The 21,416-nt window shown below is 38.0% G+C and overlaps 1 protein-coding gene across 1 annotated transcript in view; it reads left to right on the top strand.

Moving 5' to 3' along the window:
• PAX1 (paired box 1) overlaps window positions 1-19,765 on the top strand; it is a 25,247-nt gene extending 5,482 nt beyond the window's left edge. The window contains 4 exon segments of the mRNA XM_073628134.1: window positions 348-490; window positions 2,259-2,336; window positions 2,338-2,479; window positions 19,205-19,765. Coding sequence (XP_073484235.1) covers window positions 348-490; window positions 2,259-2,336; window positions 2,338-2,479; window positions 19,205-19,269 — 428 coding nt within the window. The 3' untranslated portion in view covers window positions 19,270-19,765.
• The last annotated feature ends 1,651 nt before the right edge of the window (window positions 19,766-21,416 follow it).

The raw sequence follows: 21,416 nt of genomic DNA, 5'->3' as shown, positions 1-21,416 counted from the left end.
TATATCTATATAGAGATCTATCTCTCTCTATCTATCTATCTATCTATCTATCTATCTATCTATCTATCTATCTATCTATCTATCTATCTATCTATCTATCTATCTATCCCTATATATATGTGTGTGTGTGTGTGTATTTTTGATTTTTTTTTTATTTTAACCTTCTTTCAATTGTAAGCATAAGATGTTAATTTAAAATGTTTCATGCATGAATCACTCAATTACATTATGGGTTTATAATTGGGCTCCCCGATGGGTATTTACAATATTCTCCGCAGTTATGCAAATGGAAGTTGACAACTATGACCTCTTGGAAAGGAATAGTAACTGAGTGTGTATTGATTCAGGTGCTATAGCTGGGGCAGATGGGTCTGTCTATTCCCCCAAGATGGAAGAATGGGCGAGCGTTAACAGAACAGCCTTTCCCAGTAGCCAGAACCTGAATGGAATAGAGAAGAGTGCCGTAGATTCTGACATAAAATACCCTCAGGTAAGCAACTACAGCTTTTATATCATAGGGCGGTGCTGTGTACTGGGGTAGACTGCAACTCATTGCCATGTACTGCAATCCAAACCATATTTTAAATGGCTCTATAATATGCCAGAATGCTTATACTGAAATATACTGCAATACATTGCACTGAACTTTACTACCCCTCCTCTTTACAATATAGTATAGCCTATTAAAATAAATTGACCTGTGTTTATACTTATACTGCTATACTGCATTGTTCACTGTACCTACCTATACTATGCTATACTGTATAATGCACTACACAGTACTAAACTGCAATATTTTAAATTTTGGTATAATATATTCTATTTTAATATGAACGGCACTGATTTATTCCTATTCACAAATTGTATTATAGGTATAATGAACTATATCGCACTGCACGACATTGGGATGTACTATAATTACCTAGACCATATTGTATTTAAACATGCAGTGAATTTAATATTTTGCATTGTATTACATTCATCAACAAAGTAGTATACTATGCTATGAACGATTTTACCATATTGTACCATGTCATTATATACCACACTACAGTTTGTTGTGCTATACGATAGTATACAATACAATTGTCACTGTGTTCAATTCATATATTATATTATACTATACTAGTCACTGTGTACTACATATCTTATATTATACTATAAATAGCGGGGTTGATTTACTAAAACGGGAGAGTGCAAAATCTGGTGCAGCTTTCCAATCAGCTTAAGATTTAACAAAAACAAAAAACAAAAAACTGGAAGCTGGTAGGTTTCTATGCAGACCTGCACCAGATTTTACACTCTTCCGTTTTAGTAAATCCAACCCTACAGTGTACTACAATTCGTATATTATACTATACTGCACTAGTCACAGTCATCAGTGTATTACAATGTGATAGAATTGTTGTACGTTGCCATTTTGTACTACATTGCATACTGTATGTTATATAACTACACTATATTATACTTAAAATGCTAAGTCAATATGTACCAAACTGCATAGATTGTACTTTGCCGTCTCATTATGTATCACACTTCATATAGTATAGTATACTATAATCTTTTAACTATGTCATAATGTACTACACTGCGTATACTCTACTATATTATACTATACTATATTCTAATCTACTACATTTTACTCTAATATATTTAATATTATATTATATTACGTTATATTATATTGTATTATATTATATTATATTTTTATTGTACTATACTATACTATACTATACTATACTATACACCATACTATATTATACTTTAATATTCTATACTACACATACTATTCTATATTATACTTTATTATTCTATACTATACATACTATAGTGTAATACACTACCTTTTACTACTGTACTATGCCATGATATATGGCACACATTCATTATACTATTCAATAATGTATTGCATTTTGCTATACTCCTACTCACTTAATACTCTATACTATTGCTATACGATTTCGGTACTATGTCATTTTATATACTATACTATGCCATTATGTATTACATTTTGCTATATTTCTGCATATTACATTTTAATAAGCTATGTCATTATGTATCACATATATTTATTCTATTATAGTATGACTACATGAACTTTTCATGCTATGTACTATACCCTATTCCCCATACTATAAAGTGTGTTATATAGAATGTACAAGTCCTGTTCTATGTGATCTGCCTGGAAGTCAGGTGAGATTTATGGCAGGAGCACTATAGGAGTACTAATGTCCTTTACATATTGTGTCTATGCACAGGCCGCTTCCAGCCTCTCCACCGTGGGCAGCTTCGTCCAAGCCTGCGCCTACCCCTCCAGCCAGCAGTACGGGGTGTACGGGGGCCCCGGGGGCCGGCTATGTCACCCCGGGACACCACTGGCAAGCACAAGGCAGCCCCCTGGCTCATCACGGCGCAGGCGTGACAGTCCATGGAGGAGACCTCGCAGCCCCTATGACATTCAAGCACCCAGTCAGGGAAGGTATGCAAACAGCATGACAAATGAAAGCTGTGTGTCAGCTCCGGGGGAGATCGGCGGGCTGGGGGGCTGGGTGTGGGGGGGGGGAGAGGAAATAAATAGAACGACTTTCTACATGGGGAGCGACACCGAGATCTGCTCCCTGGATGGCCCTCTTTATGACCTGAGACATTTATATTTTGATGTATGCGGGTCTTCCTTTCAGAGCAAAGATTTATAGATTACAGTTTTCACTGACATTACCAAAACAAATTCACTGTTTTATGTTCTCCTGGCCGAACTTTCCTTCTTGGAAATTCCACGTATTGTGTACAGCACATCATAGGAGAGAGTGGGAGCACAGCTACAACCCTGAGCAGAGAGTGCTGAGAGGGAGGGGGGAGATAGAGAGAGGGGGGAGGAGATATAGGGGGAGGGGAGAGAGAGGGGGAGAGAGAGGGGGAGAGAGGGGAAGAGAGAGAGAGGGGGAGACAGGGGGAGGGGAGAGAGGGGGGGAGAGAGGGGGGAGTGAGGGGGGAGAGAGGGGGAGACAGGGGAGAGAAGAGAGAAAGAGAGGGGAGAGAGAGGGGGAGGGGAGAGAGAGAGGGGGGAGAGAGAGAGAGGGAGGGAGAGAAAGGGGAAGAGGGGAGAGAGAGGGAGAGAGAGGGGGGGAGAGATAGAAGGGGTGATGAGAAAGGGACCTGGAAACTGGGGGGTGGGGTGGGGGGGGGGGAGAGAGGGGGTGATGAAAAGGGGACCTGGAGATTGGGGGTGGGGGTGGGGGGGGGACTAGAATAATTTGGAGACTAAAGAGGGAGGGAGAGGAGAACTAAATGAAGGGGGAGTTACAAAAACAGGATGGAGAGAAAGGAAGAAATAAAGAAAGGAAGAAAGAAGGACGGAAGGAAGGAAGGAAGGAAGGAAGGAAGGAAGGAAGGAAGGAAGGAAGGAAGGAAGGAAGGAAGGGAGGAAGGAAGGGAGGGAGGGAGGGAGGGAGGGAGGGAGGGAGGAAGGAAAGAAAGGAAGGACGAAAGAAAGAAAGAAAGAAAGAAAGAAAGAAAGAAAGAAAGAAAGAAAGAAAGAAAGAAAGAAAGAAAGAAAGAAAGAAAGAAATTATGTATTATATCATCCATATATTATTTACCCTTTCCCAAACTGATTATTAAAGGCAATATATAATATTTGCTTTAAATTCCTAGAATGAGGAACCGTAGAGAAAATAAGTCTCTGAGAAACAACCAGCTCCAATAATAACTTTATAATAGGGCCATAAATACAGCAGCAATGACATGGTCTAATAACATTTCCATTCTGTATTAAGGTCGCAATGAAAATAATAAACATTATAAACATGTCCTAAAGAAGTAGCCTAAAGAGATTAATTACACCTTCTTCAAAAATATAACAATAGAGTTTCCGATCAGATATATTTTGGATGGCATTTTGATGGAAATGATCGAGTGCTAATGACACTTCTTATTTATATATTTACTCGGCCCATGTACATTGGGCTTAAAAAGGACAGTTCCCCTGGTAGAAAAAAAAGGAAAAAACCTAAATAGCTTTTCTGATTGGAGCTTACTGGCAGAAAAAAAAATGTAAAACTCTTCTAAACTCGTCTAGACTTTGTACCTATATGAGCGTTTTTTACTCCCAACAGAACAGACGTTTTTTAAAGCCCAGTGTGCATGGAGCCTAAAATGATTTTTGTACAGAGATTAGGGATTTTTTCTAACAGAAAGCCTAAATCTAAAACGCAAATCGTCCTAATGTGCATGGACACATAATAGGATGACATTGAGCTGTTTCTGCAAACAAAACGCAATACTCCTGTAGATAGAAGCGATGATTTCTAGGCAGGTGTGCATGGAAGTGTGTTTTGAGATACAAGGGCGTTTGTTCAGAATCATTCCCTTTCTGTAGTTTTGGATGAATATATTTGTGTTCAAGGTTTATCTATTGGCTGCTCCCATAATAAAGCAGAATTTAATTACATGTGAGCATTGCTAGCATTTTTTAAAAGAAATGTGGTGAACAGACAAAACAAACATGGATTATAAATATATTTATTGGCTGGCGGTCTGTCCCCGGGGTGCTATTCTGCACTAAGAGCCGGACAGCCCAGCCTCCTCCCTGAATGCAATGACAGGGCCTCTTCCCCAAGCTCTCTATCCTGTCTATGCACCAATAGTACTATTGGAAGAAGTAGAATCTACTAAAGCTACTTTTTAGCTGCGTCATTTTAGGATAGCACAGGGTTAATTTTTGACTGATGGAATTAATTCGATAGGACTTCCAAACATTTATTTCCAAGCAGCCAATATTATTATTATTATTTACCGGATTTTCCGATTTAAATCAGCAGAAATATAATATTTTTGTTTACAAAAATATTGTATAAGATGCTTGAGGAACGATTTGTGTTCCCGCATTAGTTTAATATATTTTATTGTTTGCTTGTAAAAATATGTCTAAGGAAATACTGGGGGGGGGTGTAATAAAGACATACAGAAAAAAGGAAGAGAGAAAGAAAGAAAGAAAGAAAGAAAGAAAGAAAGAAAGAAAGAAAGAAAGAAAGAAAGAAAGAAAGAAAGAAAGAAAGAAAGAAAGAAAGCATAATATTATCTAATTGTCCCTAGTTGACTATTGAGAGAGAGAGATAACAACGAAGAGAAAGAGAGAGAGGGAGAGAGAGAGATAACAAGGAAGAGAGAGAGGAGAGAGAGAGAGAGAGAGAGAGAGAGAGAGCAAAGATAGATAACAAGGAAGAGAGAGAGATGTCTAAGGAAATACTAATGGGAGAAAGAAAGAAAGAAAGAAAGAAAGAAAGAAAGAAAGAAAGAAAGAAAGAAAGAAAGAAAGAAAGAAAGAAAGAAAGAAAGAAAGAAAGAAAGAGAAATGGGTGTTATGGCATCCATTATATTACTTAGCATGTCCCAAACTGAATATCACAATTGCTTTAATTCCAACAATGAGGAGAGATGTAGAAAAAAAAATAAGTCGCACATGACAAAGAATTAGGTATTATAATATTCATATATTACTTACCTTGTACCTTGTACCAAGTTGAATATTAAAAAAACTATATAATACCTGCTTTCATTCGGCGAATGAGGAATTGTTGAGGAAATAAATCTTACATGAAATATGCTGAGACAATAAAGAAACAAGGTTCAAAAATTACTGACCTTGCCCCAAACTGAATATTAAAGGACATATATAATATATAAGAAAGAACAGATTATATACTTGCGTTAAACTTTGTAATTTAAACATCACAGATTATTCATTCCAATTGTCATGGAATAAAATGAATCATACTTCGTTTATTTGAACGATTTCCCCCTAATTACCATATTTCCATTTGCGGAAAGTCTATGAGAGTAGCTCTCTAATAAACAAATACAAAGTCAATAGAAAAGTGTTACAGAACTGTAAAGTCTAGAAATAAACCTCAGACAAGCCCAACTGGCTAATAGGTAAATAACTCAGGACATACACACGCAGTGCTGTATATTGGATGCTGTATGTATAGTATATGTGATTGGCATGCTAGGATGTGTAGTTCCTCCGCTTACTGCACGCTGCAGCAGAGCAGAGTCAATACACGCCAAGTATAGAGCGGACTGTTCCTTTAATTGTAAACTGCTCATCGCAGGAAGCAGGATTTATTGAGCTCATTAGTGGATTTTTTATGGACGACAATGCTAATATACAATAGGGACAGTGAACAATCTGGTCTATAAAACTGTTCTGAAAGACCCGATTGTACCAGATACGCGAAATAAATGTCTTCTCCCTTTTTTACGATTTTCAGACATTTTATAAGAATCAGATGCTTTGATTCAAACCAGAATGTCTTTGGTTTGGACGGTGTTATCAGTTTACACGAGCTGAGCCTACATTCTGGGAATGGAGACTGCTCGGCTGTAGAATAGGGATCGGGTAGGATCGCGCTGGCAGGGCGTCACTACACCTAGAAAATGCCCCATGTGTAGGAGCAGCGCTGAGATGACAGGTGGGGGAGGGGCAGGCTGCTGCCTGGGGTTGGCAGCAAGTCCTGGATAGATTAGACTTTTTTTGGTTGTATTTACATTTGTTTTGTTTTATGCAGAATACAATGAAACTTCACAATTTTAGTCATGGCAAATATATAGAACTTTAAGAAAAGGTGCTGTATTTCAGGGGCTATAGGTTTGATGCCACTAAAGGGGTTGTAAACCCTCTTGTTTTTTCACCTTAATGCATAGGATGCATTAAGGTGAAAAAACTTCTGTCACTGAGCAGCCCCCCAGCCCCCTGTTTTACTCACCTGAGCCCATTTGTTCCCCACCAGAGATGCGCTCTACCTCTCTGGCTGGGGTTCTCGGCTCCCAATTGAATAGATTAATAGCAGAGCGGCCACTGGCTCCGACTGCTGTCAATCAAATCCAATGACGCAGGCAGGGGGGGCGGGGCCGAGTACGACATTCGTGTCTGTGGACGTAAATGCTGTACTCGGTAGCGCGCCGCATGGTAACCCCCAGGGAGAGCGCTTCTCCTAGGGGGTGTACCGATGCGGGGAGGAGCCACGAGCACTGTTGGGGGACCCCAGAATACGATGATCAGGGCCACTCTGTGCAAATCGAACTGCACAGTGGAGGTAAGTATGATATGTTTGTTATTTTAAAACAAAAAAAAAAACAAAAAAAAAAACAAGGGTTTACAACCCCCTTAAATATTTCCCCATGGAATAAAGCTATAAGATCCAATAGATGAAATGATTATTACACCTCTGCCTCGTGCTGGATTCACACCTATGCAGTTTTAGTGCTTTTTGCATTTTGCAGATTTACACTACAGTCCATTTAACATGGATTCCTATGGAACACTTTCTGTAGTGCAAATATGCAAAAAGCACTAAAAATGCATAGGTGTGAATCCAGCCTTAAACCTGAGCCCTAGTGGAAGACTGGCACTAAACCTGGTGCAGCTCTGTATAGTAACCAATCAGCTTCCAGGTTTTATTGGTAAAGCTGTTGTACTAAGCCCAGGACCCTGCATTCACTATATCTCGTCTCCAACAGTACACAGAACATGGAAATGCAATTATTTTAGTAAATATAAACTGTTAAATATCTTTTCTCATCAGCAGTCTTGTGACTTCTATGAGGGTCTGGTTAAAGCTTGTAGGAGGAGTTTTCATTCTGCACTGACTTTCCTAACAGGATGAAGGACCGCTGACCCTCTATCTGGACAGTGTTGATTGGCCCTGTGCTGATCACATGCACCCTCCCAAAAAAAAAACAAACAAAAAAACTCTCTAGAAATACATGCCAAACTGAGCATGTGCAGCTTGTCCCTAGCTCTGTAAATGTCAGGAATTTTTTTTTGGAGGGGGCAGTAGAAGTAGGGGAGGATCAGAGAAGACAGGATCAAACAGGCTTTTTACACAATGCAGATAATTAATCCCTTAGGTTCCACAGTGAGTATAACAAGCATGCTTTACTGTATACACAGACATATTTTACTGTTGTGGGTTTAGTAACACTTTAATTGAACTAGCTGACGTTAGAAGCTGATTGGTTACTATGCACAGCCGCACCAAATTCTGTCTGCACCAGTTTTAGTGAATCTCCCCTATAGATTTCTTTTCTCAGCCTGCAAAAAATCTAACAGACTCCTCCAGGTATACTACACAGCTCACATGGACAAATCTGCTGTGGCTATTTAATTGCATCTGATTGGATGCAGTCACTGTTCAGCCATCAGCTTTCTACCTGGTTCCTTCATGTTTTCAGTCACAGGGGGGCCAACAGGGTCACCCATAAAGCAAATTTTGGCAGGTTTATCAGAAGCCGACTGAATGACGATCAGTGAATGGCCAGCTTTAGCTGTAGAGGACCACTCCAGTGAAAAATATTGTGTTCTGGTCAATATATGGGATTAACCCCCCTGGCGGTATTCCCGAGTCTGGCTCGGGGTGGATTTTACATACCAAAAGCGGTATCCCCGAGCCAGACTCGGGCTTGCATCGCAGGATCCAGGAAGAGTTTACTTACCTTGTCCCCTGGTTCCTGCGATGTCTCCCCGCTGTGATCGGCGAGCCGCTGTGTCTCGCTCGATTCACAGTGCCGAGCTCCGTTCCCTGCGAGCGTTGCGACGCACGGGGACGGAGTTCGGCGGTAAATTCAAAAGTGAAACACACAGTATAGATACAGCATACTGTAATCTTACAGATTACAGTACTGTATCAAATAACTACACATCCCCTTTGTCCCTAGTGGTCTGCCCAGTGTCCTGCATGCAGTTTTATATATATAAAACTGTTCTTTCTGCCTGGAAACTGGAGATTGTCCATAGCAACCAAAACTGTCTCTTTACATCAAAAGTGGTTTTAGACCAGCTAGAAAAAAGCGATAATAAATTATAATCACTTGCAGAATTGAGCGATAGTGATTTGTGGGGAGATCCGTCATCAAACACTAAAAGCAATAAAAGCTAAAATTCTGGAACTGAGCAAATTTCAGTGTTTTTGATTTGATTACATTATTATATAATTTTTATTATTATTATATTATTATGTGTTTTAATTATTTATAGTTATTTATTATATTATAATTTTTTATTTCGTTTTTCAAACTTTATCATACCCGGGATGTCTACTAGACTCTTGTTTGGACAGATTTAAGTGAACTATTCCTAAGAATTACAGGCCTACAATATAAAACGCCAAATTTCTGTGCAAAATAATGGTACCGCTTTCAGCACCTAAAATCTGAAATAATCATACCGCCAGGGAGGTTAATACCTGGAATGAAAGCATTTAGTATATGTGTTTTCTATACTACATGCCTTTATATTTTCTCCACATGTACATAAGGACTAAACTGCCAGCAAAAAAGACACATTATTTAACATTGCATGAAGATGCCTGCAATGGTCAGCCATATTCATATGGTTTAAACCATTTTTCCAATCAAAAAGACTGTTAATGTAACTGTTTAAGGCTCATGTACACTTAAACTATGGGGCCGGCGGTCAAAACGTTCCTATCCTGAATGCGATTCTTTCGCGTTCAGGAGAGGGCTGTTGATGGAGGCTGAACCTCTCCTAACTGCAGCAGCTCCTAAACAGTGTTAATTTTAGTCTTAGGACTAAAATGGCATTTTAGTTTTAGTCCCATTTTAGTCTTCTGCAATTGTTTTAGTTTTAGTCGTATTTAGTCGACTAAAATCTCCAGTACATTTAAGTAATTGCAATTTAGTTTTAGTCATATTCTTTTGACTAAAATGGGATTTTAGTTTTAGTCTCATTTTAGTCTTTTGACTAAAATGGCATTTTAGTTTTAGTCTCATTTTAGTCTTTTGACTAAAATGGCTTTTAGTTTTAGTCGTATTTTAGTCATCTCAATTGTTTTAGTTTTAGTCGTATTTTAGTCGACTAAATAGTATTCATTTAGTCGACTAAAAGTAGTCATTTTAGTCGACTAAAATGTTTTAGTCGTTTTAGTAGACTAAATTAACACTGCCCCTAAACGATTCTAAAAGCCTATGTGTACATGAACATGCTTTTATGGAGTTGTTTTTAGGAGCGTTGGCAAAAAATGCCAAAAGCTCCTAAAATCACGTTTAGGAGCTGTAGTGTACATGAAGCCTTAAAGTGTTAAGCCAGACATACATGCATCGAAATCCATGCTGAACTAGATGAATTTTGATCTATGTATGAGCGCCCTGGTTATACAGAAGTCAATCTACTGATCAACTTCTATACAACCACCCTGACAGATAAATGCCTCACAATCAGGTGAGAATTAGATTTTGAATTAGGTATAAAGTATATTTAAAACTACATGTCCCTCTAAAGCCTCGTACACACTAATAGATTTTTTTTTGTTCAACCCAGTGGGCTGAATGAAAAAACCTTACAGCTCAGGTCGGAGCAACTGTATTTGTTGTTAGTACAGCAATTTCCCCTGCTGTGTTATTGTGTTCTGACAGGGGGATCCCCACCAGAACACTCACGCTGATCGGGAGCCAGTTGGTAGACCTTTTTCGTCATGCCCCTTCAACAGAAGCTGGCCGAACAGCCGGCTTCTGTCGGACCGGCAGTAGTACACACGGGCCAAATATCAGTTGTTTTTTTATTGAACCGGTCAATGTTACCCAACATTCGGCCTGCATGTACTAGGTCTTAGACAACCTTTCTCAACCAGGATTTCAAGGCCTCCCAGAGCTCCTCCAGAAGTTGCTAGTTCCTTGAGGAGAGAGCAGCGGCACATTGACCAGTTGCTTACACTGAACACTAATCAGTGCATGTTTTTTTTCTAGAAGTGTTTGTTTCATTTCATATTATCACTGAGGATAATTTTGGGTTTGCATACACCCCATTCTTTATTTAAAACTCCCTAAAACCTACTGATCACCATAAGCTATAGATATAATTTTTAGTGGGGGTTCCTGGAGACCTGTGTGGTAAAAAGGTTCAGAAAGTCTGATCTAGGATTACCCTACCCTGTCCATGGGGTGACAATGCCATGATTTACTTGCAGGATGAACAATGTTGTCTACTGGCATTATTATTAGATAATACAACTATGTTAAGGGGGCACTCTTTAACAAAAGCTGATGTGTTAATACTAGTTACAGACTACATCATGTATGAGATTTTGCCCATAGCTCTACCCTAAAAGTCACCATTCTTAAGATCATCTTTACTCTCAAATCTAACCCTTAGGCAGGCCATACGTTAAGTAATTTTCTTTCCCTCAACCACGAGTTGAAGGAAAGAAAATAACTTGATTCCTCGATCAACACAGTTGGTGTTGATCAGGGAATCCCTCCAGCAGCGCTATTGTGTTCTGCCAGCAGGAAGCTCAGGGAGTTTCCCTCCCTGGCAGAATACAATGATCGCTGCCAGCTGCTATAGCTGCTATAGCTGCCGGCAGTGCTCATATGAAAATATTCCAACAGGCTGGTTGTACTGAATTCGATCGATGGATTGACTTTAGTACACCCAGCCTGCTCCTTCTTCTGCTTTTAATAAATCAACCCCATTAAAGTAGTGTCAAGCAGTCTGTCTGAAACTTCTATGTAGGGTTATAAATAAATTAGTATTTATTCAAATAATTTCTGTGATAAGGGGAGGATCAGTGAGCTACAGTCTATCTACACTTGATATGTCATGGGGGAGGGGTTATTATGGATGATTTATTAAAGTAGTAGAAACATTTCACTTAGCTTAATAAAGACGGTCAAGCTGTGCTCCCCCATATCTATTCATATGCAAGGGAAGTGAAAAAATATTTAGTTGTTTCTTCTATATGATTAAATTATTGTTGTAAACACAGCTTTACCTCATTTAATAAGCACAGTAAACACTGATTTTGGTAAATGGACAGTCCCTACACTAGTGAACAGTCTATACCAGCCTTTGTCAACCTTTTCAATACAGAGGAACCCTTGAAATAACTTTTTCAGTCTCTAGGAACCCCTGTTAAAAAGTACTATGTCTACAACTCGTGATACATTAGTGTGATGGTCAGTGGGAAGAATGCCCATTACACTTGTGGTCATTGGGAAGATCTACTCCCTTAGAGATAGCTAAAAAGATCAATGGTGTCAGTGGGAACTTAGATGAGAGGCATTGTTCATTGCTCAAGGAACCCCTAGCAACCTCTGGAGGAACCCTACAGTTCCGTGGAACCCTGGTTGAGAATCTCTGGTCTATACCCACGCTGTTTATGTTTGTTGTGGTTGCCAGTGGTGATATGTTTTCTCTTCCTATTCTGAAATTGTCATATATGCATAAATACATAAATAAATATATATATTCCTTTTGTAAAAGCTTAAGGCAAATGTAAGAAATAAAAGTCACAGATTTTCCATTGCTAAATATTTGGCAAGGACATCATAAGCAAAGCAAAAGTGAATAATAAAGTTCCTCATCTCACAGCCTGCTCTACAACACAGTAATTATCTTGTTTCTAAGGGCAGTAACACATACCTATCAATCAGTATTCATCCTTTTACTAGTCTAAATTCAGACAAGTGAATTCTGATTTGCTGCTTTGGATTAGTGCACTTAGAATCTCACTTTCATATGGAATAAGGTTGTTTGTCTCACATATGATATAATCTCTTTAGAGCTATCTAATATTAAATCATTTTACAATCATTTGGCTTGCCTGTATTTCTGGAAAAGCAGATATTTTTATATTTTATTATTTAACACATAAAAATGTGAGGGGCTGATTATATCAACTTAAAGGCAGTGTTCACCTTTTCCAGATAATAGCCTATGCAGCCAAGATGCCTCAGTAGATATTAAAAAAAAAAACTGTGCAGCTTTGGCAAGTATCCATTAATTGTACTACCCTACCTGTATGCCATTTGGGTTCCTCCGCAAAAGCCTGTCCAAAAAAACTTCCAATTAGCCACTCCCATATCCTGCCTTGTTGCTAGGACACGAACGTCATGGGATGCTCACTCCTAGCATTAGAAGTGAAAACCAATGGGTTTGCAACCTGAGAAACAAGGCAGGATGTAGGGTTGCTACTTTGGACTGGCTTCTGTGCGTGTTTTGGGGGGCGATGGCCTACTGATAAGACAGTAAAATTAATGAACTTTTTACAAAGCTGTACAGTTTTTGGATACCTATTAGAGCCCTTTGATTGCATAGGTTATTTTCTGGAAAAGGTGAACTTAGCCTTTAAGAAAAGACTCATACAGTTTGTGGCTCTCCAGCATACATTGTGAATTCTGTTTTGTGTGTTGTTTGACTCTACAAAGTGGTGATTTAAAGTGAAAATGTCACATACTGTATATTGCATGATCACATTGACTAGAGATGGATGAAACACCGCAGAAATCATTTTTAATGTTTCAATAGTAAAATAATTAGCAGTGGAAACAGTACTTTCTTTTAAAAATCTTAGAAAATTTCATGGAAACATTGTAAACGTTCAACCTTGCTCGGTACACTGCTGCACATCCAAGTGCTTTTTTCCTGGTGTTGGACTCCCTTTTTTTAGTATATATTTGGTATCAGCTCTGTGAAATTTTTTATTTATATGGCTGATCAAAATAAAGAAAGCAAAAGTCTATTTCTCTACTTTCTTATGTAGGCAGTATATTAAATATAGTGGTTGGATTTGTCTTAACAATCTGTCTTTAGCATTGTTGCTGATAAATAGGGTTGATTAAATCAGGAAAAATCAAAGACATATTACTTTTTCCCTCTCTTAAATATCTACCTCTGAATTAACAGTGTATTGTCTAAAATATTCCAATCAAGCCAATAGACCTTTTCCTTGCGAACTGTCTGCAAAGGATATATGTTAATGTCATCAACAGCCACAACTGACGTGATGGTTATTCTATTTCTGAGCATGTTCAGCATTGTGGGTAGTTTGCTAAAGGAATGTCTGCCTCTGAATGTTTCAAACATTTATTTAGGTAGAACAAAAATTCCCTTTGAATCTGATGGAGTGGTTAGGGTATAGTATCTGGTCATGTGTCATATGCTCAATATAGATAGGCTAAGTTTGTCCTATTGATTTCTTCTGCAAAGGAAAATCTGTAGGGGTCTGACATCACATATAGCCAAAATTAGAATGATTGGGTGACAACTGCTGTAATTATGGCATGTTAATATAATTATCTTACTAATATAATAAATGAACACCAACCCTGTAATCCATCACATGAATGGCCTCTACTGATTCATCAGCCTCTGTGTTATTATTATTATACAGGATTTATATAGCGCCAAGAGATTGCGCAACGCTTTGCAACGTTAGGGCAGACAGTTCAGTTACAATACAATTCAATACAGGAGGGATCATAATGTAAGGAGTCTGTCTGAGTCAAACAACACCAAATGGTATTTAGATAAAGGTTTATGAAGACCGATTTTATGGCATTACTGCAGTTTTCATGAACTAGTAAGAAAAAAAAAAAAAAACAATCCTGCATTACATTTGCATATTTTGGCATGTGCATTTAATGATGTTCATAAGATAACTGTAAAAGAAATTCAAAGTGACCTATTTGTCAAAACATTTCATGGGGATGTGGATGGAGAGGTTATTGTTTATGCATTTTTTAAAATTCTTTTTACATTTTTATTTGTAGTGTTGTATTTTTAATGGTGAACTTTTTTTTTTTTTTTTTTTTGTGGCTATAGTCTCTCTTTGTGACTATGCAGTAACAAATTATTTATTTGTAGAAAGATCATTATTTAAGTAATAAAACTGTAAGGAAAGCGTAGAGTATGTTCAATCACCTAAGTGAAAATATTTAAACTATGTTTCATTTAAATACTCAGTCATATGTAGGGAGATTTATTAGAACTCTAAAATAACCTTCACTGCTCCTTTAACGAATCAACCCAATTTTTAGTATGCAAAAGCAGTAGTAAACTGGGACCCCCCCCCCCCCCCAAAAAAAAAATCTTCTCCCTGAAAATGAATGTCATAATGTGCTAGTATGCCTCGCATACTAGCACATTATGTGAAACTTACCTTAGAACAAAGCCCTCCAGCGGCGCACTGTCACTGCTGAAGGTGCTTCTATCTGCACCTGGTTTTACTTCCGGATGCACGCAGGAGTCATTGTTTATGGCACAGGACTCTGAAGGAATGGCACAGTATGCCATTCCTTCAGAGCGTATGTGCGGGTGACGTCACCGGCTGCATGTAAAGTAAATATCTCCTGAATGGTGCACGTTTAGGAGATATTTATTGTACCTATAGGTAAGCCTTATTGTGTGTTGTAATAGTCATACATGGTAGTTTACTCCCACTTTAAGCACAAGACATACAAAATTTAGCTTTTGGGCAGTATGGAAGTCTACCACTGATAACCTGTGGCACCAGCTTCTGCAACTACTGAACTCACTGCAGCTGCACAAGTAATCTCTAAGGCTAGGTTCACACTATTTGATGCAATTTTCAGTGCAATTATGTAGTGCGACTTTTGTTGTGTTTTTGGCATGATTTTACGTGATATTACATGCCTCTGTGTACTTAGTTTTGGTCAATGATAAGCATATCTGTTTTGACAGCAGAAAAAAGCACTGAAATCAATCAAACTGCATTAAATGACATGTAGATGCATTTTAGTGTGTTTCCATTGAAGTCTGTTGGAGTCAAAATCACAGTGCAATCACACCAAAGTGGTACAGGACCATTTTCCAAAATCACACCATGCTGTGCTGCATTGATGTGAATGGGCACCATTGAAAATAATGTAATTTCCATTGTCATGCGATTCTGTGTGACGCCTTAAGTTGCATCTGAAACCAGGCCTTAAAATGGCCTTGTAGTTGTAAGGAGCTTCTGTATTGCTATTTTAAGGTGGAAGATTTTTTCTAAGGGGGTTAAAGCTGAATTCCAGTAAATATCTTTTTTTTTTTTTATCTTACATTGGTTCAGCTTGGTTACATCTAATTCTTCATTTCTCACAGATGGGATTGCAGAAATTCAATGTAGTGGGCGGTGCTACATACAGTCAGCGCTGGTCTTTTCCAGGTGCTGCTCAAGTGACTTGCCATCTGTATTGGCTTGGGGCTCATTGGCTTGGCAATGCCACAATGTATTTTTTTTCAATGAGAACAAGATGTTTTCTGACTGGATTAGGTGGAGTTCATGACATCGTCTGCCCCTCCTCTCCATCTCATCCAATCAGAGAAAACATTGGGGGTTATTTACTAAAACTGCATGATGCATAATCTGGTGCAGCTCTGCATAGTTACCGATCAGCGTTCAGATTTTATTGTCAAAGTTTAATTGAACAAGCTGAATTTAGAAGCTGATTGGCTATCATGCACAGCTGCACCAGATTCTGAGTGCACCAGTCTTAGTAAATCTCCCCCACTGTCTTTATAAATAAAATACAAGAGGTTCTCTGAATGGCAAGGGTGCCAAGCCAACAACCCCCTGTGTTCAGCGTACAGATGGCTAGCCACTCGAGCAGCACCTGGGGAAGACTAGCACTGAAAGAATAAAGCACAGGCTTCTATAGTACATTTCTGAATCCCCAGGGCCCCCCTCCCCCAAATGTGAGCTATGAAAAATTAGACCTAACCAAGCTGGATTAATGTCAAATAATTCCTGTCTTTCAGCTTTAAGAAAAAAGGCAGTTTTATGGTCTTTAGTTACACCCAACACACAAATGCATAGTGTAGAAAACTTCCCATAATGATGACAAAGGTAGAATTTTCTCAAAATAGGAATCAGAAAATTTGACTTTATTTCACATTAGTTTTCTAATCTCCTCTCCTGCTTTGCAAATACATTTCAACACAAGGGGTGGTCATTAAAGTTTGAAGATATTTTGCTAGAAAAGATGCAAGGCAGAGTATCTATTATGCATTAGGAGAAATTTACTAAAATTGGAAAGTACAAAATCTGGTGCAGCTCTGTAAAGAAACCAATCAGCTTCTAGGTTTTATTGTCAAAGCTTAATTCAACCAACTGAAGTTAGAAGCTGATTGACTACCATGCACAGCCTCTACCAGATTCTCAGTGTTCCTGTTTTAGTAAATCTCCCCCCACTGTTTCTGATTAATTCAGGAGTTGGAAACATGAATTCTGTCTTGTTAAAGCTAAGCAATGTGCTGCTTACCTATTAAGCATGAGCATTGCTTTTGCTGTTCACCAACAGTTTTTTCATAGCTATGCAGATTTTACATGAAAATAGTTAGAAATTGATTAGGGAAAGGTATTTTTGATTGTCACTTTAGAAAAAAAATAATAAAATGCCTAAACATGCTTTTTTCCCTTGAGAGAATTTCACTTTAAATTTATTGCCCCATTGTTGCGTGTCTCTCAATTTTCTTAGATGTAATAGATGGACACTTCTTAGCACAAGATACACAGGCAGATGACAAACCCTTGCCTTGCGCTCAGTTACACAGACTACGAAGAATAATGAGCAAAAAAGATTGGTTGAACCCACAAGTGCGTTTTTGACCACTACTTTAGTAGGTAAATTGTATATTTTTTTATAGAGATCTATACATCAGGATCAAAAAGTGAACTGAGGATGAATAACTGATATAAGGATTGGGTTCCAAAAGAGGAACAGTCCCTACTATTGATGTACAGCTGGGACTGTATTAGTACTCTAATTATACCTGTTCCTATATTACTTTAAAGGAGTTATAAAGTCAGAAGGTTTTGTTATCTTAAAGTGGAGCTCCACTTAAAAAAAATTATTAAAAGCCAGCAGCTACAAATACTGCAGCTGCTGACATTTAATAAATGGACACTTACCTGTCCCAGGGTCCAGTGATGTCGGCAGCCGAAACCGATCGATCGCTCATCTCTCGGCTGCCCCTGCCCGCCATCCTCAGTCAGGGAATCAGGAAGTGAAGCCTTGCAGTTTCACTGCTTGATTTCCTACTGCGCATGCGCGAGTCGCGCTGTGCGTCTTCACCGGTCCCCGTTGTGTTCTGGGAACTGTGTGTTTCCCAGAACATAATGGGGTGGGGGCGGGTATCTGCGGCTATTCTGCAGCTATCTATGCCCGGAAGTGGGTGCAGATACCTGTATTAGACTGCACCCCCCCCCGAAAGGTGCCAATTGTGGCACTGGAGAGGGGGAGGATTCTGATGAGCGGAAGTTCCACTTTAGGCATTCTATGCATTGTGACACAGCACTCTCCAGTTTTACTAAATCAACCCCACTGTGTTTATATATAAAGTAGAAATGTATACATTTCTTCTTCACCGATGAAGGACAATAATATATTAAGTCTAAGTCTGCATAATATATATATATATATATATATATATATATATATATATATATATATATATATATATATATATATTCAAAAATAATGAATATTGTAAAAAAAAAAAAAAAACACACAGCTTAAAGTGGATTTCCACCCCAAAAATGGAACCTCTGCTTATTTGCCCCCCCCCCCCCTTCGGTGCCACATTTGGCACCTTTCAGGGGGAGGGGGAGCGGGGACCTGTTTTTGACAGATCCCCACTTCTGTATAAAGAAGGAGTAGGGGTATGCTTTGCCATCCTAGGCTATGGGGCTTTATGTTTCTATTCATTAACGCAGTGTAGAGGCACAGTTCTAGTCCCTGCATGCAAGGGTGGCGCCATAGTATGCTGCAAGAGAAAGGAGCCACACTGAAATGAAACCTGGGGCAGTGATCATGGCACCAGCTTAAACAGGAACATAGGCAAGGGATAAGAGATAAAGCCCTGTATACTCAGTCAGTAAATAATTAAATCAGCTGCTAAAAAAACGGAGGATTTAATATCACTTTTACTATATTCACTAAGCTCAGTAAACATACACTCTGACCACTGAACATAAACTTTTTTGCACAATGAAAAGTCTGTATTTACTCCATTTGTCATATACACATGCACACATGCATACACACACATACACTGGTATGGTAATAGACTTTAGGCATCTTTGAAAGTCCCAGATCCCAGTCATTCTGAATAATAAATCCTATGCCTGTTTTATTAAAAAAAGTTTTAATATTTATACCCGTAAAACAACTTGACTTAATATTTATATGTTTAAACAATTAACATATATTTAATGCTATCAAATTACAAGAGCTCTAAAATGCCACCATCACATTACATATCATACCAGTATGTGTATTATAAACTTTATCTGCCCTTTTAACAAATTATACCAAAAGACATGTTAGCATTTATACATGCCATTTTTTAGTTACTAACCGCAAGTGTTATTTAATTGCCTAAAAATTCTGTATTTCATTGCAGTGGTGAACCGAAAACCAACTAGTCCTATCATTAAACATCAGGATGCCTTGAGCAGTGTACATTGACTTACCATTCCTGCTTCATCATCTTAACAAACTGTTGACAAGCAATTGGAAACATTGTTAATATCTTCATGGACACAGAAAAACTGATTCATTCCTACACTTTCAAGCTAAATTTGGTTTCTGCGGTGGCAAAAAGGTTGAACGTGGGACAAGTCTACATAGTCACAGGCGTAGGCTTCATCACAGAGGACTCACAAAAGTGAGACAAGGTGAAGAACGATCTGAACGTTGGATGAGAAATGAGGCTAATGCTGAAAGGTCTTCTTCCCTCTTTCCCAGTTTTTTTACTGTTGTTTATTACCTTCCTCTGCATTTTTATTTTATTCCCATCTTGTTAATATCATTTCCTCACAATTACAGTTTACAATTTGCATTAACAAGAGGATCATTTTTGACTGGTTTAGACACTAATTTAATTTTTACTGTGGGGGATATTTCAAACTTTTCCAAATGGTTGGACATTGTATGATGTGAAAATAAAGCCTTTGCGAGTGTATTTGTATATCATAGATTGTAAATGTAATAAATAACGACAATTTATTTTATATTTTTATAAACTTAAATATCTTAAATAAATGGAGGAAGACATGAACGCCTGATTTATCACATGGCATTTTGCTTTGTCATTGTGTAAGACAGCAAAAAAAGAAAATTATCACCATGAAAAGTACTTTTTCAGGTTTAGGTAATGTGATTTGGTTGGGTCTGGCTGTCACCATACTAATGTTACAGCGTAGCCACTTGAGAAAGGCCATCTTGAATAATTATCTTCAGTTTCCAGGCTTAGAGCAGTGTCAGTAACTCCTGACTTGTACGACTTTTTGCTATAGATTTATTTGAGTTGATTTACTAATGGAGTAGCGGTAGTTCCCTTAGCAAAATAAATGTTATTTAATTACAATTTTTTTTTAGATTAAAAGCATACTGTACAGTTATATAATGTCATTCAAAACACATGTTATTCAACATGTTTCGCCTATTCAGTCTTCTTCAGGAAAATGCGTGGTGATACTACTGGCAAAATAAACAGAAATAAATCAAATCAATATCACAAAATATTGTTATATCCACATAATTTGTTTCCTATACAAAAAGTAAACCCCTACCTCCAAATGATGAAAAGGCAAGGAGTCATTGTAACGAATGTAAATATGAGATGTGTCTGTCCAGGAGTGGCAACGTGTATGCATCCGCTGTTGGGCTTTTGGCCCCACCTAGTGGATACTTTTTGGCACTCCTGGACAGACACATCTCATATTTACATTCATTACAATAACTCCTTGCCTCTTCATCATTTGGAGGTAGGGATTCTCTTTTGGGAGACTATTTTTCGATAGGTGGACGTAGCCTTTATTGCTACACATGTATAGTAAACAAATTATGTGGATATAACAATGTTTGATTTATTTATGCTTATTTTGCCAGTAGAATCACCACGCATGCTTCTGAAAAATCCTGAATAGGCCAAACACGTTGAATAACATGCGTGAGGAATGACATTATATGACTGTACAGTATGCTTTTAATCTAATTTTTTGTAATTCAATAACATTTTGTAACAAATAATTTTTATATAAAACATTTCTCTGTGTATTTATGTGTCCATGCACCTGAAAAGTCCCATATCTCCCCCATTTGCCTCTAGTTATTTATTAAGGGATGTTGGTGCCTCTGAGTTTGTGTAAACTGGTTTTGTCCATGCAGTTTCCATAGTTAGCAAAAAAAAAAGCCAACTTTGTGTGTATGTATGTGTGTATGTTCACTTAGCTCAGTGCGGTAAACCTGTATTCACCTAGAATACCTAATCATGTGCAAGGGAAATTAAAAAACAGGATTTTTTTTGCCCAGGATTGGATAATTGAAGAGAACACAGCTTTACCATGTTTGTAAAGCTTTATGTCAAGTGAACATTCACTTTGCAAAGAAAACATACACTGTACAATGAACCCTAATTGGAGGTTAACGAAAGGAGTATTAATCAAAGTGAATGTTCACTTTGCAATTTGTATAAGTGAAGACTATTTCACTTTAAATGTGAAATCATATGCAGAGGAAAAAAGGGATTTTTTTCTTGGACATGGATGGATTGGATAATTCATACACATTTGAACACAATTGCACTTTATTTAATGTGTTACTAAACCCAC

This window comes from Aquarana catesbeiana, linkage group LG04, assembly GCF_042186555.1.
Source record: "Aquarana catesbeiana isolate 2022-GZ linkage group LG04, ASM4218655v1, whole genome shotgun sequence".
Classification (NCBI taxonomy): domain Eukaryota; kingdom Metazoa; phylum Chordata; class Amphibia; order Anura; family Ranidae; genus Aquarana; species Aquarana catesbeiana.
Note: the sequence above shows the minus strand (reverse complement) of the source record. Positions and strands in the feature narration are given on the sequence as shown.